The following is an 18,651-nucleotide window of genomic DNA, read 5'->3' as shown; positions in this document are numbered from 1 at the left end:
GTTTACAGCCAAAAATATATTTAAACAACAATTAACAGTTTCAATAATAAAACAATTTCCTCTTGTCAAACCATTCAACTCAACCTTGGTCGTCTTTTTATCGCTTTTTATAGTTTTAGTGTATATAATCATATTATTACTCGCGTGGTTTTTAGTAGTTCAACATTTCCGCCATAAATATAACGTCAAAAATAAAGATAAATAGCATTAGATACGAATCAGTGAAACTTCCATGAAACACGTTGTAAATAATCTCTTGTCTGAAGTCACATTGCATCAGCGTGGCAAATATGTTAAGTTCAAATATTGTGAGATTCCCTTGGAACATTGTTTATTTGTGTTTAGTCAGGTAGCTATAGTGTTTTTATGATGTACAAATATGTTGGCAGGTCTTGTACGTTATTAGGCATAATATGTCCTCATAAATTATTTACCAACTTATATGTATGTATATGTCCTCCCAGAGCCAACTCAACTTGATTAAATAGGCAATTTTCTTCTTATTGTATGTTCTCTGCTCCTCCGGAATTTGTCCTTCTATTCATGTTATGATTATTAAGTATGTAATGAATACTATTTCACAGGCAGGTCCTACATTTTTTAATAATTCGGCTGTAGTTCCATTTACACCTGGTGTTTTCTTATACTAGCACCTGAATATAGAAGAAGTATCGGCCGATGTAATCTTCTACAGAGGTATCAATCCGCCGATGAACAAGTAAAATTGCTTATATAAAGAAAAAAGAAGAAGGACAAATTGAATCAGGATGAAAAAAATTTAAAACACATGAGACCCAGAATATTTGATGTATTAAAACAGAAAGGAAAAAATATAATCTACGCTCCCAAAATCCTATTGTGTAGACATTTGGAATCTGGAAGAATTTCAACGTCACAAGAGGAGCGATACCACAAATTTTTACAACTACTATCCGATACTAATTTTAAGATACTAATAAGACGATTAGGTGACTGCATATTAACACCAGACTTAAAATCCTCTTATGACACCAACGACTATAAATATAGTAGTTATGAAAACACTTATAGAAAAAAAAAGTGAAATACAGCAAGCCACTGGCCTAAATATTTGTGGACTACAATAAAGCGTTTGCTTCTTTAAAGCAAGACAAGATAATTGCTGCATATAATTATCTGATTGTAATGTAGTATATTATAGTTAATGTACTACATGGTAAAATCGTTACCGCGGAGGAAGAATGTCAAAGACAAGGATGGAAAATAGATCCGAGGTCTAATTTATCTGACAATTACTTCCTTGACAATTTATTTGACTTTCATTATATTTTGTGGATTTAAAAATTTATTTTTTTTGGTATTTGAACTTTAAATACGACATTTCTTATTTAACAGTAAAATTTTATGATTTTTATACCTGTAAATCTTAATAAAGTGTAAACATTATCAGTTTATTACTGCTATTATCAACGTAACCGTTTTTAAATACATGAAATAAGTTTCTTCCGAGAGACTAGTAATTAAAAAGTGCATTATACACCATAAAATTGACTAACATTGTTACATTTGTTAATAAATTCGAATACTGAGTGAATGCAAGAAAACAATAATTTAATATCACTCAGAGAAGACGAAGTACTTATAAATTTATTTATTAAAACTAAACAGCATCTTCTCTTTATTGGCGATCATTCTGGCTATAATTATTTTATTAACTGATGCTTTAAATAGATTAGTTGTTGTTGTGGAGAACCATTTCCTCAGGTTCTTTAACCATGATATGCTTCTTCTCCCAATTCCTCGCTTTCCGAATACTTTTCCTTGAAGGATTACCTTCAGTAATCTGTATTTAGTGCCGTTTCTCAGTGTGTGTCCGAGATATTCTAACCCTTTTAATGGTACACATCACCTCTCTTTCTTTCCTCATTCTTCGTAATACGGTCTCGTTTAAGTTTCTTCTCCATCGCTTCAGTGAGTGTCCAGGATTTAACTCCGTAATATAATATTGAGAAGATATAACATCGTAGGAGCCTTACTTTTACGTCCAGATTAAGGTTGTGACTTTTAAAGCCATGTTAAAGTTTGGCACTCCTAGCCTTCTCTAGTCTACATTTTATTTGTTGTGAGTGATCTCATTGTTCGTTTACTATTATTCTAAGATAGGTATACTGTTTTACTCGGTCCACTGGTGTATTCTTGATAAGCAAGCCATACGGCTCACACTCCCTCTAAGGGAAAAATTGACTCATCCCAGATACCTAGGGTATCAAAAGGATTGAGCTCTGCTGGGACTCTTTCCATGTTATCGAGCACTAGGTGACTTGGTGTGCAGGTGTACCTCCCAAAAATTTTCGTACACTTCTGGCCGTCGCGAGTAGTACAGCTTTCTGCATGGTCTTATAAAGATGTTCATTCAGACCCAGCCTTTTGATGCTTTCGAGGAGGGTCTTCGGAATGACTCCAGTAGTAGACATAATAATCGGTATTGTCTGGGTACTTTGCATTTTCCATTGTCTCCTTATTTCAATTTTCAGATCTCTGTACTTGGAGATCTTTTCAGTAAATTTACTACGTAGATTATTGTTGTTAGGTATCGCCACATCAATTAGCGTTGTTTGTCTTGTTAATTTAATAACTAGTACGAGATCTGGTCTATTATGTGCCACTGTTTGGTCTGTGAGCACAGTGCGGTCCCAGTATAACTTGTAGTTGCCATCCTTAAGCATACTCTCAGGAACGTATTGATAATAGGGAGATGGTCCGTTTGGAGAAGTCCCAGTTTGATAGCTACCTCTTGATGAAGGATCTTTCCAACTGAGTTATGCCGTTCCTTGTATTCAGTTGCAGCAAATGCCTGGCAGACGCCGGTAAGGTGGGCTTGACATCCATATCGGCATCTGTCGTTTTGAACCTGAGGGTCTTTGACGATATAGTTCAGGTAATTTCTGGTTGGTATAACCTGATCCTGAATGGCCACTAATGATCCCTCCGTTTCAGGGAACATCCTTCCTGATGTCAACCAATAGTTCGACGCTGTATGTCGACATAGTCTTGGCTGACCTCATTGGGATGTCGCTCGTGTAGAGGTTTATCCATCCAGGTGCGCATTTTTTCGTCTTTAGTGATGTGGTTTATGCGCATTTCTGGTACCCTCAGTTTGATCGGTGTTGTGTCATCTACTGCGCAGAGAGCGCGATGTAAAGTAGATGTCTCAGACTGCATCTGAAAATAAGTTCTTAAGTTAGCAATTTGTTTGTCTAATTGCTCACCTATATCCATAAGTCCTCTTCCTCCTAAATTCCGTGGTAATATCGTTCTTTTTACTGCACTTTTGGGATGATGTTTTGTGCCTTTGTGAGGTGCGTTCTTACTTTTCGCTGAAGATTTTCTATTTCCGTTTTTGTCCACTTAACAATGCCAAATGAGTAGCTAAGCGCGGAACATGCGTAGGTGTTTAGTGCCTTAAACAAATTTCTACTCTTAAGGTGTGAGCGAAGCAGCTGTTTTACCCTTCGTACAAACTCAGTAGTTATCTCTGTTTTCATTTGTTTATGGTCAATTTTCCGCGCTTGCTTTATTCCAAGATATTTATACATATCGTTTTCACCCATGACCTCGATGTTCTGGCCATTTTGCATATCGAATCCTTCGGGCTGTACTTTTCCTCTGACTATATTTAAAATACGGCACTTGTCTAGTCCGAAGTGCATACTAATATCATTAGAAAAAGTTTCTACAGTTTTTAGCATCTCATCGAGTTGGTTTCGAGTGGAAGCCATTAATTTCAAATCATCCATGTACAATAAATTATTAAGCTTCGCCACCACATTGTTGTTATTTTTGATGCTAAAGCCTGCGCCTGTGGAGTTCAATAGCTGAGATAATGGGTTCATAGCTAGACAGAACCACAGAGGACTCAACGAATCTCCTTGAAACAGGCCCCGGCTGATTGCGATATTTTCAGTTTCGATGTTATTTTCACCAGGTATTTGAAGGTGCACTCTAGTTTTCCACTCTGTCATTATATTCTCTAAAAAGGTCACTATATTATCATTGAATTTATATATTCTCAATATATCCATGAGCTATTCATGCGGCACTGAATCAAAGGCCTTCTTGTAATCAATGAAGGCAGTAAACAGATTCCTCTTTTTGGAATATGCCTAATCCAGGCCTTATTATTGTAAATTCACGTATTATTTATTACAATTTTTTATTATAATAAAAATGACAAATGGGACACTTTGGCAAGCTGGGAAAAGACAACTTATAAATCTCTAACCAATAAAAAGAAAATAGGAAGCAGAAAGGGATTACTAACTAAATATATTATAAATTATCTTGGGAAAAATTTAAAGTGAAATGAAAAATTTCTAGTGTAAAATGGTATGTGTAGGTACTCGAAACATGGACTACATCTATGTCCTAAGAAAGATACCAGCCAGTACCCACAGGATATCTAAATGTTATAGCACTGCGTATTTATTATAATTATATCGAAGTTTGGTTTAAGTTTTTAAGTTTTAAAACAATAAAATGTTATTTTGTTTCATTTTAGGAATATACTTTCGACAACCCAGTATTTATTATTTCTCCAGAAGACGTAGACCATAAATCCAATGGGAAAATTCCAGATGTTGAGGTAATAGTAACGTATTACATTAGTCATTAAATGAACCACTAAAATTCAGAGAGAATTCAGTTCAGAGAGAATCAAATATGCGCTCCCTGAAGAAACTCTAACAAGAGTTGAAACTAGTTAGAGTGCTTTTGGTGCTCTCTGAACTAACTAAAATAAGACGGCTGTTGTTTCGATTCACAACGAAATGATTATTTATTAGATAATTCTTAATTTTAGGAGAACGATAAGTCACCGCAGAGGTCTCAATGGGGAAACGACACCCAATTCCTCATGTCCTGCGTGGCGATGTCAGTTGGACTAGGAAATGTTTGGAGGTTTCCCTTTATAGCAAGGTCAAATGGAGGGGGAGCTTTCCTCATACCATACCTTATTGTCTTGACTGTAGTAGGGAGACCGATGTACTACATGGAAATGGTTCTGGGTCAGTTTTGCAGCAGAGGTCCTGGACAGATGTATTCTAAGATGTCACCAGTGCTAAAGGGTATCTCATTTTATTATACTTACTTACTTACTTAAGCCGTACTCTTGTACCTTACGGTGTCGAGATAAGTGGAGAAATCAGACGTCTCCATGCCTTTCGGTCAGTAGCTAGTCTTTCTGCTTCTCCCCATCCAATATTCCTTTTTACGCAAGCCTTTCCAATATCTGCGTTCCACTTTCTTGCTGGCCTGCTTCTTCTTCGTTTGTTTTCGGATGCCGCTTTCCATACCCTCTTTACAGTTCTACCTTCACCCATTCTCGCCATATGTCCGAACCACGATAACTGTTTCGTTTCAAGTCTGTCTAAAGTCCCTCCAATACCGCACCTTTCACGTATGTCTTCATTTCTTATACGATCACGTCTGGTCACCCCGGATACCGCACGTAAATATCGCATTTCGCATGCTTGAATTTTACTACGGATGTTGTCATTCATTGTCCACGTTTCACTACCGTAGAGCAGCACCGGCTTTTATTATTTAAACCATAATTATAAATACCAACTTCTTCTTATCCCAAAAACCTTAGAACCCTACCCATCTAAAACTCTTCGTTCTATGTTTTATTCGCTTGGAGAGTTGTACCAAACAGCTTACTTTCCTGGTCTTGAGTAACCAGACGTTATCATCCAAAAACCGCTACATATTGTGATTTGGAATGAAATACCAAGAAACAGTGTGCTAGTTTCGTAATACCTCAAAAATTATGATTGTACGCCTCTTATCTTACTCAGAAACTTTGTAGGACCATGGCCATTTATTAAGGAATTAAGAGATTTTTATGATGTCAGGTATTCTGATAAATAAACAGTGATTCAAACAAGATGGAAAGATCTGTCTCACCGATCAACAGCCTGTGAATATGAGGCAAAAACCTTTCCAGGACAAATAATTGCCTATGGAACTGATTTCTCTGACCCATCGCATTCTCATCCTTACATCTGGAGAATGTTAAAGAAGAAAATTTTCAGCTGTCCAGGTCCACCCAAAACTGTGCCTGAATTACGGGCAACTGGCAATTCAGGTGTCTTAAGGAACCTGTTTCATAATCTGTTTATACCGCGATGAAATTTAGAACATTTACATTATCATTCCAATAACTTTCCGGTACCTACTGTACAATTTGGCACATACTGTATGTATACTATGACTGATATTTTGATATTATTTGAACTATTTTTTATAAGGAGGTTAAACATAATGAGCATAATAGAAAGACAATAATGTCAAAGATGCCCTTCAGAATAAGACCTATTATGATATTACTGCCATTAATATATTCTTTTACTTTTAGGCATTGGAATTGGACAAGTCTTTGGTGCAACATGCGTCGCATCATACTACTGCATTCTCATGGCCATAACCTTACTTTACCTAGTCAACTCCTTCACCATCAATTTTCCGTGGGCCACTTGCTGGGAATCGTGGGAAGAATACCTGAATGAACGAAATTTTACATGTGTGGACAAAGATACAGTCAATTTTTCTAGCAATAATACCATAAGTTCAGCAGAAATGTACTTCAGGTATTTATTTTTCTTTTCTTTTAAAAATTTCGCGTTTGTTTTAAGCGTTAGTTTCTCTACCAATTCTTCTTCTTCTTGATGTGCCTATCCTTGACGAATGTTGGCGATAATCACGGCAATCTTTATTTTATCTGCAGCAACGCGAACAAGCTGCACAGACGCTGTTTTGGACCAGGTTCTGAGATTTTTTAACCAGGATGTTCTTCTTCTTCCTGGGCATCGCTATCCAAATATTTTTCCTTGCAGGATGACTTGTAGGAGGGCGTATCTGGATTCATTTCGCACAATGTGTCCAAAGTATTCCAACTTTCGAGATTTGATGGTGGTTAGTACCTCTTGGTTCTTCCCCATTCTTCTAAGGACCTCCTCATTTGTGATCCGGTCAGTCCACGGGAGTTTAAGAATTCTCTGATATAACCACATCTCAAATTATACCAATTTTCGGCGCATATCTTCGTTGAAGGTCCATGATTTAACACCATAAAAAAGAACAGAAATCGTAGCATTTTTACTTTGATACCAAGAGAAAGGTTGCGCCTCTTGAAAAGACCCCCATACGGTTGAAGGTGGATCTAGCTTTCCCGATGCGCGCGCTTATCTCTTGGTTGTTGGTCCATTCTTCATTTATTATGGTGCCGAGGTAGTTGTAGTGCCTCACTCTTCTAAAGGGGTTTGGTTAATGTAGACTTGACCTCCTGTAATCTTTTTCTTGCTGATGATCATAAGCTTTGTCTTCTTTACGTTTATATTGAGTCCATTGTTGACTGTAATACGTGATTTTCATGAGGTTCATGTTTTTCATGAGGTTTCATGATTTTGTTCATGAGGTCTTGTCGGTCTTCTAGGTTATCCGCAAATACTATAGTGTCATCTAAATATATGATGTTATTTAGCAGGTACGAGTTTAGTAGAATACCTTTTTCAGTTTCGTGCAAAGCTTCGATAAATATTCTTTCAGAGTAGAGATTGAAAATTACAGGGGACAAAATGCAGCCTTGCAGCCAAAAATTTTCAGATCTTGGTTGTTAATTCCTGCCTCTTTTAGTATTTGCATAATTTTGGCGTGCTGTACTCGATCAAACGCTTTCTCGTAATCAACCAGACATGCGTATACGTCGCAATTGATGTCTCTGCATCTCTGGAATAAGACTTGTACTAAGCTTTGTATTATACTTGTATTGTAATTAGTCCTTGGCAATTAAAATGTCAGTTTGGAGAGAGAAGCCGTCTTTGCCAGACAGCTGTTTCTATCCCTAGACCTCTGTGCGGCTACCTAAACACCTCTAAAACGAAAAGAAACCAAACTGTTTAAAAATTAAATTTAAAATTAACTTTAGGACGCTGTAAGTCCAGATGCAAAATTTATTAAAAATAATAAATAATAATTTAATTCTGAACTTTTCGTTAAATCTGAAAAGTTCAAATTTAAAATATTATTTATTATTTTTAATAAATTTTATTTTGCATCTGGACTTTTCATCTTTTGTTTTAATGTAGTTTTTGATGTGATAGAAAAATTTTGATACATTAGCAAATCATAATAGCCTAAGAGCTGTGAGACATTTTTGAGTAGGTATTTTAGGCAACCTGAAATTTTTTCAGGTGACTCTTCCATGATAGCCTAATACAAAAATGCCGGTCTGGCTGGAGGGTAGCGGTTATTTTCCCCAAAAATACCCCCAAAGTTAAAAAAAGGGTAAACGTTGTTATTACAAAAAATATCATTGACGTGACTTAAAGTAAATTTAACTATTCAAATATAAAGAAAATAAACAGGCCAGGCGATTTGAGGGCGATTTTAACTCTGCAAGATACTGGCATGGGCGCCCCAGGATTATTTTCAGGGGGTGCATCTGAACTTCAGAAGATTTCATCTGAATCGGTACATACTATTAACGAGTATAAAATATACAACTATACATGCATAGCTATGATGTACATTCCTTCCGGACAGGGAGGTGCAATTGTTATTTTGACAGGGTATTTTTTAATACTAAAAATAAATATTCTAAAAAGACAGGTTTTTGGTGAAATTTTTCAACTGCTAGGTGATTAAACAAATTACGCGAGCATGTAAATGAAAAGCACTATAGGTAAGCAGCAGTGTGAGAAAGAGCGTATACCGATAGCTGCTTGCGTCCTATATTGTAGCTGAGCGAGTCCGTTCGCTCGAGAAAAATCACGCGACCTGGCGATACCCATGTTGTTGTGCCTCGAAACGTTAGAGTAATTATTATATATTATAGTTTTTTAAGTAACTTTTTATTAATTAAAGGAAAATAATACGTACTATACAATAGATTTTGCAAATATGGCAAAAAAAAACAAATTTATTATTATAAATATATAGGTAGAGAAGCAGAAAACTATAAACTAAATTAATTATGTGTCCGAATCTTGTACTACTTCTTCAAACTCCTCATCTAAGCTTGAATATTCATTATCTTCTTCTTCGTCAGACTCCTCTCGAGACTCAGATTCCTCTTCTACATGATCTGTAATATATATTTAGAATATATATTTAGAATTAATTAAAAATTAATTAGTGATTAATTAATTGAGTTGCTACGTATTCTCTCTCCTTTTATACGAAGTCGAAGCCTGGACAATCACGGGCGCATCTGAAAAAAGGCTTGAAATTGTTGAGATATGGTGTTATCGAATAATATAAAAAATATCATGGACACAACACGTAACAAACACAGAAACATTAAGAAAGATGAAAAAGGAAAAATAAATACTCAACACTATGAAGAAAAGGAAAATGAGCTACTTTGGTCATATACTAAGAAATAAAAAACGTGATTGGTTATATAAGGAAAAGTGTTAGAAAAAAGAGAACCGGGAAGACGATGCATATCCTGGTTGAAAATTTTAAAGTAGTGGTGTGGTAAAAACAACAATAGAACTCTTCAGAATCGCTGCAGAGAGAATAAAATGGGCCGTGATGATCGCCAGTGGCATGAAAGGATGAGGCACACGAAGAAGCAGAAAATTGAGTTAACTAAAAAAAAGATTTCAGTTATAAAAAGAACATGTATGTAAGCTTACCCTCAGCAATATACCTGAAATTCTCTTTGGTTCGCTGATGAACTATAGCAATCATAAACTGATTGAGGCAAACAATCTCGTACATAAAGACGGCTCTAATTCCGTATGTAGCTTCGTTATATTTATGTATATTTTAAAATTTCCAGTACCATACTCAATAAAAATCTCTAGATCGTCACTTTAGAGATTATCCATGTTTCCAAGCTCAATTATCAAAACATCTGTATCCGAAGTTTTAATAAGAATATTGGTCTTTGCTAATGTATTAAGCTTACATACGTGATGAACTATCTTCGTGTCGGCTTCTTTGTGATTTTCGCAGGTCATGTTATCGTCGATCGACATTTCTATACCATCAGTATTTACAACATACGAATCACATAAATCATAATTTAAATTTATTAATAAATTACCAATAAAAGGCACCATCTCCTCTGTAGACCAATGTTCAATTAAAAATTTAACTACTTAAATTTAATATTTTTTAATTCCTTGGCAAAATCTGTTAGTATCCATCCATTTCCGTTAGATGTTGAAGAATTACCTATAGCCCTTTTCATTCACATGCACGCGTTATTTGTTTCACCTGGCAGTTAGAAAATTACACCAAAAAGAACCTGTCTTTTTTAGAATATTTATTTTTAATATTAAAAAATACCCTGTAAAAATAACAATTGCACCTCCCTGTCCGGAAGAAATGTACATAGCTATGCATGTGTATAGTTGTATATTTTATACTCGTTAATAGTATGTACAGATCCAGATGAAATCTTCTGAAGTTCAGTTCAGATGCACCCCCTGAAAATAATCCTGGGGCGCCCATGCAAGTATCTTGCAGAGTTAAAATCGTCCTCAAATCGCCTGGCCTGTTTATTTTCTTCATATTTAAATATTTAAATTTAGTTTAAAGTCACGCCAATGATATTTTTTGTAATATCAATGTTTACCCTTTTTTTTAACTTTGGGGGGGATTTTTGGGGAAAATAACCGCTACCCTCCAGCCAGACCGGCATTTTTGTATTAGGCTATCATGGAAGAGTCACCTGAAAAAATTTCAGGTTGCCTAAAATACCTACTCAAAAATGTCTCACAGCTCTCGGACCATAAAGGTAAATACAAAGTATATATGGAAAAAATGATAGATTCCTGAATACTCTTTCAGAGTGTACATTATACCAAAATATTGCTTTAAATCATTTTAGAAGAGAAGTGTTAAAAGAAAAAGACGATATCAGTGACGGACTTGGAGCTCCAGATTGGAAACTATCTCTTTTCCTACTAGTATCGTGGTTTGCTACCTTTTTAGTGTCAATAAAAGGTGTAAAAAGCTCTGGTAAAGCATCCTACTTCTTGGCAATTTTTCCCTATATTGTAATGCTGGTTCTTTTAATAAGAGCTTCTACTCTACCAGGAGCCGCGGAGGGAATGAAATATTTTGTGGATGCTGATTTTTCAAGACTTAAAGATGCAGAGGTAAGTAATGTGGTGTTTTTAATAAATAATTAATAAAACTTTTTAACGAAATGAGAAGTCACAAATCCGTACATCTGAAAACCTCTACCGTGGAACCAATTTCTGGGTACATACATCCTTAATTTCTGCCTTTTAAAAAGTATAAAGCAAGCAGACGACAAATAAAAGAGACAAAAGAGACTCTACAATATGCAGTCACATTCGGTCAATTTCAGTCAAATCTAGAAAAAAATTTCAACGAAAGTTGGTTCTGTGTACTCAAACTCCAGGCCACCCAAATAACATTTACAAAACGTTGAAAAGACGTCATAATTATCACCAAACCACGTCAGTTTATCACGTTTTTTCGACGTCGAAAGTCACGTGAATATATCCCACCATAACTGACGTCATTTTTATCACGTTTTAGATACGTGATAAAAAAAACGTAGTTTTATGTCGTTTTTTTAGATAATTTTTCGTTTTATGAATCCGTATGGGCATTGTTGGTATTGCAATTTTTCATTTAACTGTTTTAAATTTAGCTTCTAGGCTAAAAGTAAAACCAAATGGAAGACTTTCTAAAAAAATGCATAGAATTACAATAAAATTACAAATACCCTCAATGCAATATTATAGAATTTTCACTTTTTATATAGGTATACTTACTGTGTCAAAACTGAAACAACATATAAACTAATAAATAATAATTTATAAACAAATTATCCAGCATAATATCTTAATTTAACGTAACGCTGTCATTAAATCAAAAACAATAGTGAACAACGTATAGGTAATAATTAGTTCATTAACAGAAAATAAACACCAAAACACCAAAAGTCTTATTTTACCATACAAAGAACGTAAACAATAAATGAAGTTTGGAGTCATGTCAATATACAACATTAAACATTATAAGCATTAACTCATTTTTGTGACGTCAGACTTGGGCTGTCTGAAATGAAAACGTGTTTTTAAACGTATTTTAACGTCATTAATCTTACGTATTTAAAATCACCTACAAAAGACGTTTATACGACGTAATGTTCAAACACGTGTATATATTCAACCAAAAACTGACGTTTCCTCGACGTTATTGACGTCACTTGGTTGCCTGGGAATATGAGTAAACTGAGAAAATGAAAGACAGCTTATGTTTCATTTCACTTCAGCGATGATCAATCGTCCCCTTACCTATATAGAATGGCGACGAATCTTAGAGCAGGCCAGGATCCTCAACGGATTGTCGAGCCAAAGAGGATGATGGTGAAGATGACAATTCTAGTTAACTCTGTTATAGGATCAAATAGGTAAACTTGCTAGGACAGAAAAGAAATTTATTTGTTAGGTGAGCCCTCAACAAAAATAATTAATTTGCTGAATAAGACATAGGATTCAAAGATCTCCAAGCTATATACAGGGTGCTATAAAAGGTCTATAAAAAATATATGAAATATGTCATTAAAATTTCTCTTCGAGTATATTAGTTTATATTCTTAGATAAAAGATTTATGATGCCTATTACATTTATTTAACATTAAGTTCTCTTCTGAGGCTATTTAATATAATAATCATAAATATCTATTTTAGGTATGGTATGCAGCTGTGACTCAGTGTTTCTTTTCATTGAACGTTGGATTTGGCAACATTGTAACTTTGGCCTCCTATAACAAGTTCAGTCACAATATTAACCGGTGAGTCACCGATAAAAATTACCGTAGTAGAACTAGCGACCCCAGGTATCATTGTATCCATTACTATTCATTGCTGATCCTCATCATCATCATCATCTTCATCACTGGCTCGACAACCCTTTCTGGGTCTTGGCCTGTTCCAGGAATCTTCTCTTTTCAATGGGAAATAAGCCACAATTTTACCAAAAAAAAAAAATTTTATTAACGTTTCGACGCCCAAGTCGGGTGTCGTTGTCAAAATACAAAATAATACTAAATAAACAAAAATGTTGTTGCTTAGTAAAAAATTCAGTAATTTATTTAGTCTGACTCATTTATATCGGCAATGCAGACAGGTATTATACATGTATTAAATAAATTATTAGAAGAATTTTTTACTAAGCAACAACATTTTTGTTTATTTAGTATTATTTTATATTTTGACAACGACACCCGACTTGTGCGTCGAAACGTTAATAAAATCATTTTTTTTTTTAATGCCACACGGAAATAGCTTCAGAACAGGATTCTTCTCCATTCTGATCTGTTTCGTGCTTTTTTTCTCCAGACTTTTTTTTTGCTGATGAGCACGAGATAAACAATTAAACCAGATGTCGATTGTCTTTAGGCCAACACAATTAAGCCATAACTATAATAATAATTTAAAAAAATTAAACGGGTATATTTAGATAATGATTCTAGAGTGCCATCATGGCCCAGACACCTTATCTACAAAATATGTAGAGGTATAAGTAATCAAAAATGTGAACTGAAGTCAAATGTGAACTGTTAACTTCACTGAAGAGAATCTTTACTGGAGATTGATGCACAAGACAGGAAATAGTGGAGGACAGTGGCGTAGCTAGGGTGGGGCGGAGGGGGCGGTCCGCCCCGGGTGTCACCCGTTCGGGGGTGACACCCGAGAGACCCGATCACAACAGAACGAATCGTTAATTTGTAACTTGACTCACTTTACAATCAAAATACAATTCGATATTATTTTGTGAACACACGAAATCAAGAAAAGCCGAGGTCAAAGAGGCATTTCTTGGATTTTTTCCATTAAAAGGAAAAAATAGGTTGATCTAAGTTACGAAATTCTCAATAAGCTTGAAATTGATGGTTTAAATGTAAAAGTCCATTCACAGGAATACGATAAAGCAGCTGTTATGAGCGGCATACATGGAGGAATACAAGCTATTATTAAAGCAAAACACAAAAAGGCTATTTTCGTTGGATGTTTTGATCATTAAATTAATTTATGTAGCCAACACTCTTGCATAAAATACATCTTGTGTAACATTTTTTGGAACAGTAGAGGCAATTTTAATTTTTTCCTGTTTCCACTAGCTGCTGGGAATTGCTTATTAGATACAGCAAAGCATCTGTCAAACGACTTTCCACAACGCTTTGGAGTGCTCACTATGCTGCAGTTAAAGTGCTAGAAGATCATGTTGATAGTGTTGTTGCTGCAATTGAGGAATTATGTCATCAACCAGAAAATTTAGATATCAGAGTTGCTGATTTTGCTCAGATTGAATTTCAAAGTAAAGGCATAACCGTTGATCAATCAGCGACCAAAAGAGGGGCACTTGATGATTCACGATTCATGATGTGGTTTCATTGTTCTAGGTTGTACAGACACACACTTTGCTTTTCAGGAACAGTGAACAGTTGAAATTAGCTCTTTCAACATTTTGTGACTTTTACCAAGAAGAGGTATCAGAAGTAACCTGCTAGAAATACCAAGTCTCAGTCTCAATACAAGCGGCCAATAATACAACCTCTAAATGGTTAGCTGTAGACATTTTAAAATTAATTGTGAAATAGGATTTCATGGAATCCCTCCCAAACTTTGTGTCTCGGTTGCTTCATGTGAGACAAGTTTTAGTAAGCTAAAATTAATCAAGAATTACTTGAGAGCAAAAATGGTGCAAAACAAGGCTAAATAACCTCGGTTTATTAACTATCGAACATGAAACAACACAAAAAAAAAGAAAATGTGATTTCAGAGTTTGCAGCTAGTAAAGCTAGAAAAAAAAATAGTTTAATTCATTCACATAATGTAAAACAAAAAATAAATAAACTACTTTATCCTATTTACTACAATTTCATTAATAAAAGCTCTTAGTTTTTCCATTATTCAAAACATACGTTTATCGGATTTTCGTTGAATTTAACTTTATTCTTTAATCTTTATTTTTATGATTTGGGGTGACACCATCGATTACCGCCCCGGATGTCACCCATTCTAGCTACGCCACTGGTGGAGGAAAATAGTAAATGTTGCCAAGGCTTATCTAGAGTTGTAAACCAAGGAAGAAAAATAATAAGAAAAGCTTCACTGAAGAAGAGAACTGACATGGGCAGTCTTTCGTAACCTGCGAGACACACTGAAATAAGATCTTCACAAATGTTTTATACAAAAAGTCTTCGATCAATGTTTTTTCTGCCTGTCCTCACGTATAGTGCAGAAACACAAATTTATGTTAGGTTTATTTCTAACAGATTTAATTCCAAACACAAAAATACTAAGGACTAGGGCACAAGATGCATGGAAAAAATAACAACCCTAAAAGTGAAATGGGCAGGACAGAGAACGAATAATCAAATAGAAAATGCCTTTAGAAATAAGAGGTATGCTTCAAAAAGAAGGATCCACGATTTACAACGTATACAGGGTGTCCCCGAAAATAGTGCGTTACTTTAAGGTATGGATAGAATACACAATTTAGAACAAAAAAGCCCTATAACATTTTTTTCTAAAGTTAACCGTTTCCAAGAAAAAAATTACATTGTTTTCCATATAAGTGAATTTTTATTTGCATAAATTTGAATGACATGGCAACGTAGCCTAGAAGAACTTGCTGTGACTGTGGAAATTTAACCTAATAACCCCTTGTTTATTTACTTTGAAGTGTAATTTTTGGGGTTGTTGACATCGTAGGTACCTACCTGCAAAATAATGGATATGGGTTTGGTTGATATTTACATTATTTTACCTACCAGATGCAACTGACCTACAAACCTACTTTTTTAATCTTTAGATTTTTGAGTTGCGCGTTGTTGCCAGACTTCAATTTGCATATCAAAATGTATTTCCGTTTTTTGGTCAAACGGATCAATTTAGAAAAAAATGTTATACGCCTTTTTTGCTCAAAATTGCGCCTTCTACCTATACCTTTAAGGAACGCACTATTTTCGGGGACTGTATATACAAATTTAATAAAAAGTGAATATAAAGAGAGATATGTAAGCATTAGAGAGATATGTAAGAGAGACCAAAATCACGAGATAAAAAGACGTATTGAAATTGCCAGGTCTACTTTTATAAAAATGAAAAAATTATTTTGTAATCGTGATATTAGTATTCATCTACGAACTAGAATGTTAAAATGCTATGTATTCAGTACTTTGCTCTACGGTGTTGAGTCATGGACTCTTAAACAGAGGAATATTAAAAATCTTGAAAGCTTTGAGATGTGGTGCTACCGCCGTATACTACGAATAAGTTGGGTGGATAAAATTACAAATGAAGAAGTAATACGCAGAATAAATAACGAGCCAGAAGTTCTACGGAGTATAAAAAAGAGAAAACTTGAATACTTAGGCCACCTGATGAGAGGACAAAAGTACACATTCCTACAAAATATAATGCAAGGAAAAATCCAAGGACGAAGAAATCCAGGCCGTAGAAGAATGTCCTGGATGAGAAATTTGAGAGAGTGGTTTGGCTGTACCACTAACGAATTGTTCAAAACAGCAGTAAATAAAATTAGAATCGCCCTAATGATATCCAATCTCCGATAGGAGAGGTACTCAAAGAAGAAGAAGATGTAAGCATTCAAGGGGAATTTGCGTCGATCAGTGGACAAATTTGTAAACTGAATGATGTAGTGCATGGTGGTGACTAAATTAGCATATCTTTGGAAACGACAAATGTAGTTGTCTGCAGTTGATCAACGTTTAAGGAAGTACCGAAGGAAGACAAAGCATCGGACGAAGAACATGAAGCACATGAAGAAGTATCATTCAAGATAGAAACATATAGGAAAGCACGATGATTCGTATTGAATCAATACATCACTTCAATTCTAATACTTTACTTAAAGCTAATAAACCATTTTTATTTTAGAGACGCCTTTATAATAACAACTCTGGATACTTTTACGTCCTTGCTGTCTGGTGTCACAATTTTTGGTATCCTGGGTAATTTGGCCTACGAAATGAAAATCCCACCAAGTGAAGTCATTGCTGCCGGTGGAGGTACTGCTTTGGCATTTATATCGTATCCAGATGCTCTTTCCAAATTCACGTTTGCACCTTGGGTAAGTCATATATGAATAAATAAACAGATAGCCTTATTATTGCTTACAAAAAAATAAACTGTTGGGTTCAAAGTGGATGTTAAAGTAGATACTGGAAAAACAAATATATCTTTTAAGTTTTATAAAGCCGAATTATCGGCTTTAATACTTGCGTTAAAATATATAGCCTCTGTTGGTACGGACAGTTATATTATTTTCACCGATTGTAGAAGCATTGTGGACAAACTCACTTCTATCCAATCGACAAAAAATCTAAACCACATTGAGATAGAAATTAAGAGTCTATATTATGATATTACTTCCTCGGGCTGTTCAATTATTATTTGTTGGGTTAGAGAACATTCTGGAATATTAGAAAATGAAGAAGTCGACAAATTAGCTAAATCTGCAGCTTTAACCAATCGAAACATAAACAACATACTTCTACCACTAACCGATATAGATAATATCAGTAAAAACCATTGCAAACAAAATTGGCAACGTGTATATAACCAAAGTACAAAGGGGATAAATTTTAAAAATTGCCAACCACTAATTTCCAATAAGAGATGCTTTAAATATAAATCGAATAGGTTATTTATAAAACCAATAAACAGAATGAGATCAAATCACGCACTAAACCCAGCATACAAACACAGCATAGGTATCAGTGAAAACCCATATTGCGCCTGTGGTACATAGAATTGGAGGTCTACAATACCTCATATTGGAATGTGGACAGTACAGACAAAATATTAAAGTAATGTATGAAAAATTAATTGATCTAAATTGTCCTTTTCCTGTCAATTTAAACGAAATTATTTTTCCAAAAAATAAGCAGACTTTAAAATGTCTTTACGAATATGTAAGTAACGTCCTGTAAATTTAAATTTTAAATAGGCTTAGATAATAAAATTAAAAATTGTAAACATATCACACAAAATTGAAAAGTGTATCCATTAATATATTATAACACCCTGTAAATTTAGATTATGATTATAAGTAGGCTTAGATATTGAATTAAAAATTATTATTGTAATACCATACAAAAAAACAAATAGTCTGGCTAATTGGCTAAGCCAACGCCATTATAAAATATAAAAAAAGTTTTATAAAGAGGCCTGCGATGCTGGTAACTAAATGGTGTAGGTCGTAGGTCCAAACCGACAAGAACAAAGAACCACAGAGACGTGACATAGAAGTCTTTTAAACACCATATAAAGACCGGTCGCAGGACAAATAATCCAATTTTAAATGAGCTAATTAGGCCAGGGTAATAAGACAAAAATATACCCTGTTCGTGACACTTCAGGAGCCAGGCTACTGAAGCGTTTTTTCGACAAGTAATACCTACAGGAACAAATTGTAACTATTTCCTGCGTAGGATCTGGCGGCCATTTTTATTTATAAACAATTAACTGTCAAAAAATGGCATTTTTCCCTTTTTTTTTCAAATCAATGGAAAACAGTGAAACATTATTTTTTTTAGTACAAATATCTTCGAGATTATGAAAAAAGCTTTAAAATGGAGTATTACAAAGT

At 34.7% G+C, this 18,651-nt stretch overlaps 1 protein-coding gene across 2 annotated transcripts in view; it reads left to right on the top strand.

Moving 5' to 3' along the window:
* The window catches only part of LOC114325571 (sodium-dependent nutrient amino acid transporter 1), a 39,093-nt gene that overhangs the window by 8,710 nt on the left and 11,732 nt on the right, over positions 1–18,651 (top strand). The window contains exons 1-7 of one of the 2 annotated variants that reach the window (XM_028273662.2): positions 218–349; positions 4,538–4,621; positions 4,838–5,102; positions 6,395–6,626; positions 10,880–11,150; positions 12,720–12,823; positions 16,938–17,130. In XM_028273662.2, coding sequence (XP_028129463.1) covers positions 233–349; positions 4,538–4,621; positions 4,838–5,102; positions 6,395–6,626; positions 10,880–11,150; positions 12,720–12,823; positions 16,938–17,130 — 1,266 coding nt within the window. In that variant the 5' untranslated portion in view covers positions 218–232. Of the gene's footprint in view, positions 1–217; positions 350–4,537; positions 4,622–4,837; positions 5,103–6,394; positions 6,627–10,879; positions 11,151–12,719; positions 12,824–16,937; positions 17,131–18,651 lie in introns of those variants that run through there. The other variant, XM_028273663.2, reaches the window with a different exon arrangement.

The sequence above is a fragment of the Diabrotica virgifera genome, chromosome 3 (assembly GCF_917563875.1).
Source record: "Diabrotica virgifera virgifera chromosome 3, PGI_DIABVI_V3a".
Lineage (NCBI taxonomy): Eukaryota > Metazoa > Arthropoda > Insecta > Coleoptera > Chrysomelidae > Diabrotica > Diabrotica virgifera.
The sequence above is the reverse complement of the archived record's forward strand: the minus strand, read 5'-3'. Positions and strand labels throughout refer to the sequence as shown.